At 48.6% G+C, this 11,854-nt stretch overlaps 7 protein-coding genes across 7 annotated transcripts in view; 2 read left to right on the top strand and 5 right to left on the bottom strand.

The window, feature by feature from the left end:
• The window catches only part of MRF1 (Mrf1p), a gene marked incomplete at its 3' end in the record, with an annotated part of 3,378 nt that extends 1,117 nt beyond the window's left edge, over positions 1–2,261 (bottom strand). Inside the window, exons 1-2 of the mRNA XM_020217411.1 lie at positions 1,089–2,261; positions 48–895 (exon numbers count right to left, since the gene is read on the bottom strand). Coding sequence (XP_020068860.1) covers positions 48–895; positions 1,089–2,250 — 2,010 coding nt within the window. The 5' untranslated portion in view covers positions 2,251–2,261. The remainder of the gene's footprint in view (positions 1–47; positions 896–1,088) is intronic.
• Positions 2,262–2,384: 123 nt separating this feature from the next.
• KIN28 (TFIIH complex serine/threonine-protein kinase subunit KIN28) lies at positions 2,385–3,283 on the top strand (the record flags this gene model as incomplete). Its single annotated transcript, XM_020216626.1, has 3 exons — positions 2,385–2,412; positions 2,453–3,229; positions 3,258–3,283. The coding sequence occupies 3 exons, from the start codon at positions 2,385–2,387 to the stop codon at positions 3,281–3,283; spliced, it is 831 nt and encodes a 276-aa protein (XP_020068859.1).
• On the bottom strand, positions 2,865–4,529 carry CYBJADRAFT_169179 (NAD(P)/FAD-dependent oxidoreductase). The gene has a single exon (XM_020215666.1). It carries the CDS (start codon positions 4,491–4,493, stop codon positions 3,342–3,344), a length of 1,152 nt encoding a protein of 383 aa, XP_020068858.1. The 5' UTR covers positions 4,494–4,529; the 3' UTR covers positions 2,865–3,341.
• A 186-nt stretch (positions 4,530–4,715) lies between these two features.
• Positions 4,716–5,792, top strand: MSS2 (Mss2p; the record flags this gene model as incomplete). Its single annotated transcript, XM_020216625.1, has 1 exon — positions 4,716–5,792. The coding sequence occupies one exon, from the start codon at positions 4,716–4,718 to the stop codon at positions 5,790–5,792; it is 1,077 nt and encodes a 358-aa protein (XP_020068857.1).
• Positions 5,793–5,855: 63 nt separating this feature from the next.
• On the bottom strand, positions 5,856–7,636 carry GPI10 (putative glycosylphosphatidylinositol-alpha 1,2 mannosyltransferase; the record flags this gene model as incomplete). Its single annotated transcript, XM_020213831.1, has 4 exons — positions 5,856–5,923; positions 5,989–7,270; positions 7,468–7,475; positions 7,597–7,636. 4 exons carry the CDS (start codon positions 7,634–7,636, stop codon positions 5,856–5,858), a joined length of 1,398 nt encoding a protein of 465 aa, XP_020068856.1.
• A 199-nt stretch (positions 7,637–7,835) lies between these two features.
• Positions 7,836–8,926, bottom strand: CYBJADRAFT_169176 (aldo-keto reductase superfamily protein). Its single transcript, XM_020215665.1, has one exon. It carries the CDS (start codon positions 8,843–8,845, stop codon positions 7,997–7,999), a length of 849 nt encoding a protein of 282 aa, XP_020068855.1. The 5' UTR covers positions 8,846–8,926; the 3' UTR covers positions 7,836–7,996.
• Positions 8,927–9,167: 241 nt separating this feature from the next.
• CYBJADRAFT_169175 (uncharacterized protein) lies at positions 9,168–10,766 on the bottom strand. The gene is given in 2 exon segments (XM_020215664.1): positions 9,168–10,632; positions 10,650–10,766. 1 exon segment carries the CDS (start codon positions 10,561–10,563, stop codon positions 9,238–9,240), a length of 1,326 nt encoding a protein of 441 aa, XP_020068854.1. The 5' UTR covers positions 10,564–10,632; positions 10,650–10,766; the 3' UTR covers positions 9,168–9,237.
• Positions 10,767–11,854: the final 1,088 nt, after the last annotated feature.

Below are 11,854 nucleotides of genomic sequence, written 5' to 3'. Positions count from 1 at the left end.
ATTCCAAGCAATGGAGTTGCCATTGTGATGAAGTTTATCGGCTTCACCTTTTGGAAGAACCATGGGAAGTTCACCTGGATGTAAGCAATGGCAAATGTCTGAACCAATCCTCCCAATGAATGCCCAATAAAGGAAATCTTCTTGACGTCTTCATTGTACAGCTGTTGTATGATGTACTCGCCAACTTTACTACCCAGATATTTCACTCCAAGCTCTGTCTTACAGTTGTTACCATGGAACCCTCTCACCAGAAGCTCCTCATCATCGCCATGCTCCACCTTGTCGATCTGTTCCTTTATATAGAACAGATCTGCCCCTGTGTTGCTGTGCAATCCATGTGTCAAGATCACCAAGTGCACTGGCTTCCCTCTTGAATGATGCGGTAGGTTCCATAGATCCATGGTATCCTGTCTATTCACAGTGAGTCGAGGATCAAAGGAGCCCAGCTTGTCAGTGCTCAGATTCAGACACTCCTTGTTCAAGCCTATCAAGACCTCAAACGCCACCTCTGACGTGGAGCTGAAGATGATCTGGCTAACAACATCCACCGTCCACACGTACTTGTCTTTGATTGTATGCAATGATAGCTCACATATGAACTTCTGCGATGGGCTCAGATTGGGCTCAAACTTTGGCTGATCCAGAGTAACAAACGTGGGCTTGTTCTTATCGTACTCACCAGGCGTCACGTCTGTATACAGAATGTACGGGCCTCTGAGAAAGGCAGCTCGTGTAGCAACAGACTCAGTATTGCGCACCTTGAGCCATAGACTATCAACGTTGCGGTTCTTCAGCTCTTCCTTGGGCTCAAACGTGATGACGTAGCGTTGCAACTCGCCAGCTTTGACCGTTCGCCTTGAGCAGTAGATCAAGTCGCCCTCGCTCATCACCAACGCTGTGCCAATTGATACTGTGCTGCTGTCTGAAATCGTCCTTAGCGAGAGTAAACGAGCTCATCGTGATGAAACTCGGGTAAGGGAAAGCTTTTCGGAGTTACCCGGAATTATCCGGAATTACAAGGAGTTAAGCGCACACTCATCAGGCATCATCACTATATACAAGAACAAACTACAACGATATCTATGAACCCTGGTTCTCCAGCTCCTCCAGCAGGCTCTTGGACTTCTCCTGTGCTTCGTGCTGCTCCAAAACATCCACCAATTGGTCGAGCTTCTCGCCACTCATGACACCATCGATGTCATGGAGCGAATAACCACAACGGTGGTCTGTGATTCTGTTCTGAGGGAAGTTGTACGTTCTGATCTTATCACTTCTGTCTGTCGACGTCACTTGGTCCTTTCTCTTCTTGCGTTCCTCTGCCTCCATCTGTACCCTTTCGAGCTCTGCCAGCCTGGCCCTCAGGATCTGGAAGGCCTTTGCCTTGTTCTTATGCTGTGATCTCTCATCTTGCATGCTGACGGTGATCCCTGTTGGGATGTGAGTGAGTCTCACTGCTGATTCCGTTGTGTTCACGTGCTGTCCACCTTTACCACTTGCCCTCATGACGTCGATTCTCACCTCTCCGGCTGCAAACGAGCGTTCATCAGCGTCCTCTGCCTGTCCCTTGGAGCTCATCTGTGGGAGCACCACCACTGCGCTCGTCGAAGTCTGCGTACGACCTTTGTTCTCTGTCTCTGGGATCCTCTGGACTCTGTGGACCCCGGCCTCGAATCTCAGCCTGTCGTACGCCCCAGGCTCGTCTATCGAGATGATGCCCTCGAGAAGCCCGTTCCCCTGCTGGTTAACAGACTTGGAGACGATGGAGTATGGCCATCTGTGCGTATTAGCATATCCCAAATACATGTTGAATAGATCCTGGGTGAATATCATAGCCTCGACACCACCGACACCCGGTCTGAGCTCCAGAATCGCCGGTCTGTCTGCGAATGGATGTGGTGGTAACAACTTGGTCTGTAGCTTCTCAGTGATGGACACCAGCTGTGGTAAAACCGTCTCAATCTCCTGTTCCGCATCATCTTTCAGAGACGCATCTGTCAAGAGCGAGTTCAGCTCGTCGTACTCTGCGAGCTTCTCGGTGTACTCCTTGTACACATCGACAACGGATGAGAGCTTCGAGAACTTCTTCTGCTGGTTCAAATCAAACCCATCGCTCATCTGGTGCTCCAGCTCCGCATGCTCTTTAGACAGCAGATCTGCCCTTTTCAGCAGAAGAGGGTGGATAGGAACGAATGTGCTCTCCAGTCTGAGCCCAATTCTCCGAGGAATTGAGCATTTTATAGCGTTGAACATCTCGTCTCGTCCTCTTCAGCCTGTTTCGATGTTGATGTTCTGACGAGACATAATTGCAGTACAATTTTTCACTTTTCCCCCCGACAACGCTTCAACAACGGCAACGAGCAAGAGGAAACGTCCAATTGAAGGCGATGTCATACACTAAAGGCGAGTCCACTGGTGCACATTGACCATGAGAACGTACTAACACAGCCTACAGCGAAGAAAGTTGGTGAGGGTACCTATGCCGTGGTGTTTCTCGGGAAGCAGACCTCAACTGAACGGGATATCGCCATAAAGGAGATTAAGACAGGCCAGTTCAAGGACGGACTGGACATGTCTGCCCTACGTGAGGTGAAGTATCTTCAAGAGCTGAAACACGTCAACGTGATTGAGCTCGTGGATGTGTTTGAATCAGCGAATAACCTGAACCTGGTGCTGGAGTTCTTACCATCTGATTTGGAAGTGCTGATTAAGGATAGGACATTATTGTTCTCACCAGGTGACGTGAAGAGCTGGTTGTTGATGACTTTGAGAGGTGTGCATCATTGTCATAGAAACTTCATTCTGCATCGAGATCTCAAGCCGTCGAATCTGCTGTTGTCGCAGTCTGGGGAGCTGAAGATTGCGGATTTTGGTCTTGCGAGGTCGTTGGGCTCACCAAACGAGGAGTTCACGTCGAATGTTGTCACTCGTTGGTATAGGGCTCCAGAGCTTCTGCTCGGTGCGAAGCACTACGACGGTGGTGTGGATATCTGGGCAGTGGGGATTATCTTTGCGGAGTTGATGCTTCGTGTTCCATACCTCCCGGGAGCTGATGATATTGATCAGATTGATGTAACCTTCAGGGCCCTGGGCACTCCAACTGACTCGATGTGGGAGCTTGTATCGACCCTTCCTGGCTATAACAACTTGACTGTTTATCCACAGCCTACAAAGCAAGAGCTACGGAAGCGATTCATCGCTGCTACTGAGTCCGCACTGGACCTGATGAACGGTATGTTAAGCTTAAACCCAAGGAAAAGATGGAACTCTTCGAAATGTCTCTTGAGCGAATACTTTTTGGAGAATCCTGCTCCCACGGAGCCTTCGAATCTACCCAAAGTTGGTTAACACATCTGTGCAACGTGTTTGCCAATGGCAAACGATGCTGTTAGTCCAGGGCTTTCTATTCCCAAGAGGTTGATGAACCCAGGGAACCCTTCCTCTTCTCTGATGATGAAATCTTGAAACTCCTTGGAGTCAGGACCGGCAAGTTTAGGTCTAATGCCGCAGTAACTTGTCTCCAGGTCCTCGTACATGACGTGTGGCAGGTATCTGAGAATAGCTTCGTGTGCTGCCTTCTTGTTGTGGTCATTTGGCTTCAAGTCGGTAGGGTCGTCAATCCACTCAACATCAGGGCCAAATTTAATCTGTCCTTCTAATCCAATGGTCAGATGGGTGCCTAAACCCTGTAGTCCCTTTGTAGGCACCGGGTACACCAACCTTCTCACCTCAGGGAAGGAATTGTTGAAGTTGAAGTAGTTACCTTTGGCGTACCAGTACTTGACATGACGGTCCTCTGGCAACAGCATGTTGGAGACCTGGTTGGCGTATAAACCGGCAGAGTTTATAACGTTATCCACCTCGATATCAACGTGCTCGCCGTCTAACGAGTCGACGGAGATCTTATAGCCACCGTGTACCCTTTCCAGCCCAGTCACCTTGGAGCCCACGGCAATCTCACCACCGTTATTCTCAAACGTGGTCTGGTAGAAGAGCATCAGCGAGTGCGCACTGACGATGCCCGACGTTGGCGAGCTCAGCACGCCTCGACGGACATCAACAGCCGGCTCGATGTACTTCGCCTTCAACGTAGATATCAACTCGGTCTTGATCCCCAGCTCCTTGGCCTTGTAGTGCATGCTCTCTATAAAGGCATCTTCAACGTCAGTCTGCGCAACAATCCACTTCCCGCACTTCTGCATCTCAACACCGGCTCTCTTCGCCTCAGAGTAGATCAATTGCTTGCCCTCGACACACAGCTTGGTCTTCAGCGAGCCCACAGGGTAGTACAGCCCGGCGTGGATCACCTCTGAGTTTCTAGAGGACGTCTCCTGGCCAACGTCTTTGTTCTTCTCTATCAGAATCACACGGTTGTCCTGGCGCTTGCTCAGCTCAGAGGCAATCGCCAGTCCCACGGCTCCTCCACCAATCACAGCGTGCGAGTACTCTGACGGCCTGGAAACGGTCGTGGAGAACAGTCTTACACAGCGAATCATCGGTTTAATGGTCTTAGCTCCTCGAAGAAACACACTGGCGATGTTGGAGGAGGTGAATTTTGTGGGGGGACAGCCCCCCCCCCCCCGGCTAAATTCCTCAGTCCCATTCTGCTTTTTCGCTCTTCAGCTCCTTCAGTCTGGCGAGCGGAGTCTGTGGGAAAGGACTAGAGGGACTAGAGGGACTAGAAGGACTTGGAGGACTAGAAGGACTAGAACAACAACATGAGCTCCGTGGTGAAGAGGTTCTTTACCAGCAGGCCACCGTTCTACGAGGTCATACCAAAGAAGAAGGTGATGAACAGAATCCTGTTTGATCTGGACGCAAAGCATTCCTTCAACAAGCTGTACCCTGTGTATGAGTCCATCTACAAGAAGCTGGACGGCGATGGCGAGGCCGAGATCCCTGCTAAGATCACGGCGAACGACCTGATGGTGATGAAGAGGGCGCTGGAGACTGTGAGGGTGCAGTCCCACTCGACCAACAAGCACCTGGTGTCGCTGGAGAACTCGCTGGTGGAGTACGCTGCGGAGCGTGGCAACAACGACGCTGTGTCGTTGTTGGCGTATGAAGCTCTCCTGGGCAACGACGAGGAGGATAAGCAGCACGCGAAGAAGCTGATATCGAAGCTGCTGGAGATGAAGCACCCTCTCACGGTGAAGCTCAGCGGCGACCTGTGCCTGAGGAACAAGATGAACCAACAAGCGGAGCAGTTCTACCTCGATTTCATCGCGCTGGAAGACGACACCTTCTTAGCGTCAGAGGTGTTCAAGCAGCTGGGTATCCTCAGCTTCCAGAAGCCGGACCTGATCCAGGCTCGCCATTGGTTCTCTCGTAGTGTGAAGACGGGTCCCTTGGACAAAGTGGCTGAATGTCATTACTACTTGGGCCAGTTAAACGGCTTTGATCCAAAGAGATCGAGGTACCACTTGGAAGCTGCTGCTTCGCAGGGGTTCAAGGAATCCTTCAAGCAGTTGGGGTTTCTGGAACTTAACCAGTTTGGGAACGTTAGCAAGGCTACTGAGTGGTTCAAACTCGGTACTGAATTAGGTGATGTGGACTGCGTTGTCGGGCTCTTTGACTGCTTTATGAAGGAGAACAAGTTCAAGATGGCTTATGGAGCGTACACCACTCTGAAGCAAAATGAACCGGCTTTCGAGCATTTCACAGAGACGAGGACAAAGAGCATTGCCCTGATGAACGAGAACTACACACCTTTGAAGAATACGATGGCCAACATTGAAAAGTTTCAACAGAGTGAATCTACAGCTGTCAATGATAACGACAGATGGAATATTTAAATACATACGCCTCTTTATTCCCATGGCCATTTGCAATATACAATGACATCGCCGTTTCTTCTATCATCCCAGTGAAAGTACGAGTTGAAGAATCTGGTACACTCCTCGTAAGGTGAATCTTTCAGGTATTCCTTCATCACGGGCTCCAGTGCTTCAAAGAATACCAAATGAGTAGGCCATTCATACTTGTACTCACGTCCAGGAGTTCTTAACTTTTTATTGAACGGAGGTGGGAAGTTCTCATGGAGGAATTTCACTGGATTGTCGTAGAAATAGTCAGATTCATCCATGTATGCATCGATTTCGTGTTTAGAATGGTTGTCTCCATCCAGCAGATGCAATGGAGGTTCACAAGTGAGGAACCACGCTTCCAAATCTGGCCTATGGAGATGAGATTGCCATGGAGTTGAATGGCATGGCATTAAAAATCCCAGGGACTGAGCATCTGGGTCTGTTTTCAAATAGTCGATAACTTTGATGACACCACTCTCGTGCCATTGTGTAAAGAAGAGTGAAATGCAAGTGTTGACCATCATGATGCCAATAATCGAATTCGTCACCAAAGTACTGTGGTGTAAGTACAAATGGTATGAGCCAAAAGCAGTGAGAATAAGCATGAAAGGTTGTAGAGGTAGGATGAATCTGAACTCCTTATGATCAATGGCAGAAAATGCTGCGAGTACGAGTAATATGATCCATTTCAGCCCGGTATAAGGTGCCTTAATCAGCCCGTATACGAAGAAGGGAAGATAGAGCATCAACATTAACGGAACACTTTGAAGTATGTGGAAGTGCCATGGTGCAACGCCATAGAATCTTGACAGTGAGGCCAACGCGTTGAACTTGATGAAGTTCCACATTGGGAATACCAATTCCCCGTAGTATAGATAGTCTATTACGGTGTTTATGGCTCCAACCACTATGCCGATCACCAAAGCGAACAGCACACTTTGCAGGCGGTTAGTCCAGGATAACTTCCAAAGAAATTGAATTGCCAAAATCAACCATATAAGCCCATTTGTTGGTCTGATGAAACAACTCCATGCAGCCAATGTTAGACTTATTCCAAAACCTCTCCAGTTGATGCTCTTTGAATTCCAAGGCCAATGGCTCAGAGACGCCGTTATCAGCGTAAGCTCAAGGCTATTACTGAACGTTCTCGTTAGACAGAACCAGTTAAATGCTGAAATGACACTGAGAAACAGTGTACCCCTGGCGATGATCTCATTCTTTGTCAGCGAGTATGCAAACTTGTACAAATACCACTCACCAATAGCGCAAACCACTCCCTGTGTCAATTTGGGCATGTATACAACACCAATCTCACCCAAATCGAGCAACTCACAGAGCTTGTAAACCAGTGCGAAGAGCAAAGGATGGACAAACGACCTCAGTCCTTCACGCCATTCCCAGGTCAGATACCCATAGCCAAACACCAGCGCATGAGCAGGTTCCAGCGATTGCCAATATTCGTCCGCCTGGAAGAAAGTGTTTATAGTCACCGCATTGATACATCTGAGTATAATGAGATAAGGCAACACAACCTCTTTCGGGAGGCGTTGTTGGGTTGTGCTCGTCATTCGGCAACCGATAACGTCGATGATCCTCATAGTGGTTGGTTGATGCCAGAGGCTGAATTTTTCCTCGGAGATTCCACTGCAACAACACAACTCACTCTCCAAGCTACAAGTTTCAAATATGTCTTGATCAATGGTTTACTCTATACCGTATATATCTATATAAATATCAAGAAAATGTTCACCACAAGCGAACCAGCTATCAGACCTTATTCCCTACAACTAACAAGAGCCGTAGAAGAGGAAGCCAACAGCCGGATTATACATGGTGACAGTGAAAATCACTCTTCTTCCAGCCATTTGTGCATAACTAACACATCTGTGGTAGATGGACCGTAAAGATCAAAATACCGTGAATACGCTGGTAATCCGGAAGTGTAGTTAAAATATGTTGAAGAAGAGAGAAAAGAGACATGTGAAAGGAAGTTGGAAGCCAGCGTGTGGTGAAGAAAATTTTTGTACGCTGGCGAGGGGTGGTGTCCGGGTGATCTAGCAAGAGGTGGTGTCCGGGTGGGATGTCCGGATGTTGTGGTGTACGGATGGCTTATGACAGGTTATCGATGCTGCTACGGTTAGGGCTTTCACTCTTTGGGCTCGTTGGTGTTATAACAGTAACAAAGGTTTCATTTACGGCATACCGGTGCATTCCCAGTCCGTTGGCTCGTGGACTTCTGGGTGGCTGATCTTCTCAACTTCGTCTGGGGTCAGCTCGAAGTCATAGACTTCCAAATTTGAGCGCAATCTATCAATGTTGGACGATTTTGGAAGTGGAATGTTCCCCTTTTGCAAGTTCCAACGGATCAAAACCTGGGCTGAAGACACCTTGTACTTCTTTGCAATAGAGACGACTGTTGGGTCACGTAGTTTCTCGCCGTGTGCCAGAGGCGAATAAGCCTCTATCTGGATACCCTTAGATTTACAGTAATCAGTCAACTCCTGTCTCATACACCATGGGTGGACCTCGATCTGGTTGACGGCAGGCTCAATCTTGAACCCATCCCATTCGTACAAGTTGTCAATGTGGTGCTTGCCCCAGGATGAGATACCAATGGACTTGACTTTCCCGCTTTCAACAGCCTCCTGCAGAGCTCTCCACGCCTCTCTTCTAGCAGTTGGTCCGCCCATAGGAGAGTGTAACAACAGCAGATCAATGTAGCCCAGGGTATCGTCAATCTCTCCCAATGCGGCCTCGATCTCCTTCTTCGCTCTCGCGTATGTGTCAAATGTCCACAGCTTTGACGTGTAGAACACGTCGGATCTCTGTCTGCCAGAATCCTCGCTCAACCACTTCGCAATCCCTTCTCCCACGGCTCGTTCATTCTGGTAGTATATTGCTGTATCGAAATGCCTATACCCAGCTTCCAAGGCCTTGTAAACAACGCTCGGTGCCGCTGACGAAGGGATAAGCCACGTACCCAGCCCGATTGTTGGAATAGTGTAGCCGGAGTTGAGTTTGATAGTTTTCTGAACTGACATTTGGTGAAGTCCTAATCTCCCAGTAATTGATGGATCCTGAAGCCAAACAAAGAAATGGTTAATTCAAGGCTACGATATCTGTAACTCCTCCTCTTGTTTCAATCTCCCTCCCGGTCCCAGTCGGCTAAATTGCGGCTCGATTATTGATCGCCCTCCTTAGCGCGTAAAGCCGCCCTTGTTTTGCCCTAAAGCGGTATAAATTTTCGTTGCTCCGGCTACACAATGGTTAACTCGGCAATTTGGCAGTAACGACAGCAACCAGACAGCATTGAACAATATTGAACAATACAATCAATAAATACAGTGAAACCACACAAATTGTGGTTTGATTGTCTCTTTGAAAGAGCTTAGAGCTTATATAATTGCCAGAATATATATATATATATATAGCGTTATAGCATGGTATAAAGGGTATCATCGCGATAGTCAGCGACAGTCTCACCACGCCCAGATGATAGTCCCAGTGACGGTGAGCCAGTATGCCTCTGTTCACTTGATGGAAGATTGGCACTCGTTTGGTATCGTAGATTGTTTGCCAGTGGTGAGCGAAGATACGGAGCTACCGAGGGACTTGACGTGCGCACTGTGTAGTGGCTTGTGCCTGTACTTGTACCAGTGCCTGCACCTGTACTTGCGTGTCTAACCATTGGAGGTGTGTTATGGCTTGAACCGCTTGATGTCGGCTTCAGCGAGGAGTGTGATGAGACTGCGCCTCTGGAGAGCATCAGCCCAGAAGCTGCAGATGAATGGTTTGACATTGGAGAGTCAATTACACCTCCAAGCTCGAGTTTCTGTTCATAGTAGGAGGAACGGCCCATGGGGATTGAATAGTCCTGGAACTCACGGTCAGCCTCCAAAGTCTCCTCCACGCTGTGGCACTCCTTGCGTGAAGGGGATCTCTTTGGAGTGGGAGTTGTTGAAGAGCTTAGAGACTTGAAAATGGAGCCAAAGGATATCGTTCTTTGCGGTGTCTTTGGCGACTCCCGTGGTGTCCCCTCGATGCTTATATACTCAACTTTGTTCATAAACGGTGGATTGCGGACCTTTGACATTTCGATGGTATTTTGATGTATGGGGCCCGTTGGTGATGAACAAATCGCCTCTGGAGAAGGCATTGCAACTTCCGGTTGAAATGGATCCATCAGTGCGCTGGTGCTCGATGAGACAGTCTCAGAGTTAGGGGTATCGTCTGATTGATCCATGACACTGTTGTTGAACTCGTAGGCAAAAGATGGGGACGCTGGTGGGGAGGGAAGAAACCTTGGTCTCGTTGGTGATCCTTGGCGTAGCGAGGCTCTGTTGGATTTACATACCTGTGTTCTCTTGTGGAAAGTCATCATCTCCTCAAGGTCAACTCCAAAGTTCAGCGAATTACGTTGAACCTCGTTGTACAATTCTTTTGAAGTGGACGATTCTGGGCTCTTTCTCTTCGTGGTGCTGATATTCCTGTCAAAGTTCTCCTCTGCAAAAGAGGCATAGTTGACCTTTTTACTCGGTGTTCCGTCATTGAGCACCTTGGTAACCTTCATCAGCTTGTCAAGGTTAACAGGCTGTGGCCCACTGCTGTGTGGTTCGTCATCAGCTGGCTCGAGCACCTGTGGCACTTCAATTCCTCTTAAACTCGACACGGGCACTGACGGCAGCTGCTGTGATTGCACGAACAGGGCATCCATCGCCCTTTCCGATTTCTCAAAGTCAAATCTGTCATACACTGACATTGTCTTGTCTCTGTAACCTTGGTTTCACGATATTGTAGGAGCAATTCAAAAACAAACAAACAAGCAAACAAGCAAGCAAACAAACAGCTCATCAGCCAGGCTGACACACAACCCTGCGAAACTGTGTGGTTTTTATGCTTTCTCGCCCACTCCACTGTGTAATCCCCCCAGGCCCAGTGCACGTCTTTGAAACCTTGATAACTCTCTGCCCTATGCACGCCATACATACAAACCTTAGAAAATTCCATCACCAAGTAACAAAATTTATAAGCACGATGCACCCAGGTCTGTAACTTTGCTGCAAAAGCCGCATTCTCCTAACTCAATTGGCCCATTCGGGTGCTGTTTTGGGTAAGAAATTTCTCAACGTTGTATGCGTGGCTTGTTGTTTCCTCATAAAACGTCCGCCTTGAGAGGTTCTCGAAGATGGCGAAGATGGCGAGGAGAGAAGGGAGAAGGAGAATGTGCATGGCCTGGAAGTTATTGCACCATCATAGGATGGAAAGTTTTGTTGATTGGTACCTTCTGCCAGGCAAATGGCACACGTCGGTCGCTTGCCCACGGGAGCTTGCCCAGTGGAGCTCGACGCAAATGGCAGCTTAATCTTTATGCCGAGCTTCAGATATCAAGAAATTATCTACGTAGTGTGGATAAAACCGTAAACGTTGTTGCAGCAGCACCCTTCCCTGCCCATTCACTGTGTGTAGAACGTACCAGCGTTGTGAAGAAACTGCACACAGTGACGGACTCGTAACTTTCCATCACTTCGTTGGCTGGCTGCCTGCCCTGAGGAAAGAGGTTTTGGTCCTCACGGCTTCACCACCACAAATCACACAACGATAAGCAGCCGTGTCTCAGAAAAGCGTGAAAAAATCTGTCTGGGCGTATGAGACATCGCCTGCTGGTGCACACAGCGTATTCGAACGTTCTAAACATGTTCACCTCACTTCCTCAAAACTGTTCAGCAGAATGTCTCCAGAAGTGAGCCCCTGCACAGGTCATTCGAAGCATCTAATCAACGCCTGTTGAGCGAGTCGAGGCGTTCGCCATGGGGGCAGTTGGTTTCAGATACATATCGCTATGCACACCTGTTGTTTTCTTGTGGAGTGCCAGCCACGGAGGGCCATAATGCAAGCGAACTAGAAACATCAGACTCCACACAGGTCACGACGACTTCTGTAGATTGATTCTGGGTGCTTCACGACGACGCTTGTATGGATTATTATTGGCTACACCCCTATCAGCCCCCGGTGTATGTACAGTTAACTATTTACGTGAGACAGTTGTAGCT

The sequence above is a fragment of the Cyberlindnera jadinii genome (assembly GCF_001661405.1).
Source record: "Cyberlindnera jadinii NRRL Y-1542 unplaced genomic scaffold CYBJAscaffold_14, whole genome shotgun sequence".
In the NCBI taxonomy this organism is placed as follows: Eukaryota; Fungi; Ascomycota; class Saccharomycetes; order Phaffomycetales; family Wickerhamomycetaceae; genus Williopsis; species Williopsis jadinii.
Note: the sequence above shows the minus strand (reverse complement) of the source record. Positions and strands in the feature narration are given on the sequence as shown.

Bases quoted from the DNA above. Each gene is read 5' to 3' on its own strand.
- CYBJADRAFT_169179 (XM_020215666.1), bottom strand. From the start codon at position 4,493: ATGATTCGCTGTGTAAGACTGTTCTCCACGACCGTTTCCAGGCCGTCA.
- CYBJADRAFT_169176 (XM_020215665.1), bottom strand. From the start codon at position 8,845: ATGTCAGTTCAGAAAACTATCAAACTCAACTCCGGCTACACTATTCCA.
- CYBJADRAFT_169175 (XM_020215664.1), bottom strand. From the start codon at position 10,563: ATGTCAGTGTATGACAGATTTGACTTTGAGAAATCGGAAAGGGCGATG.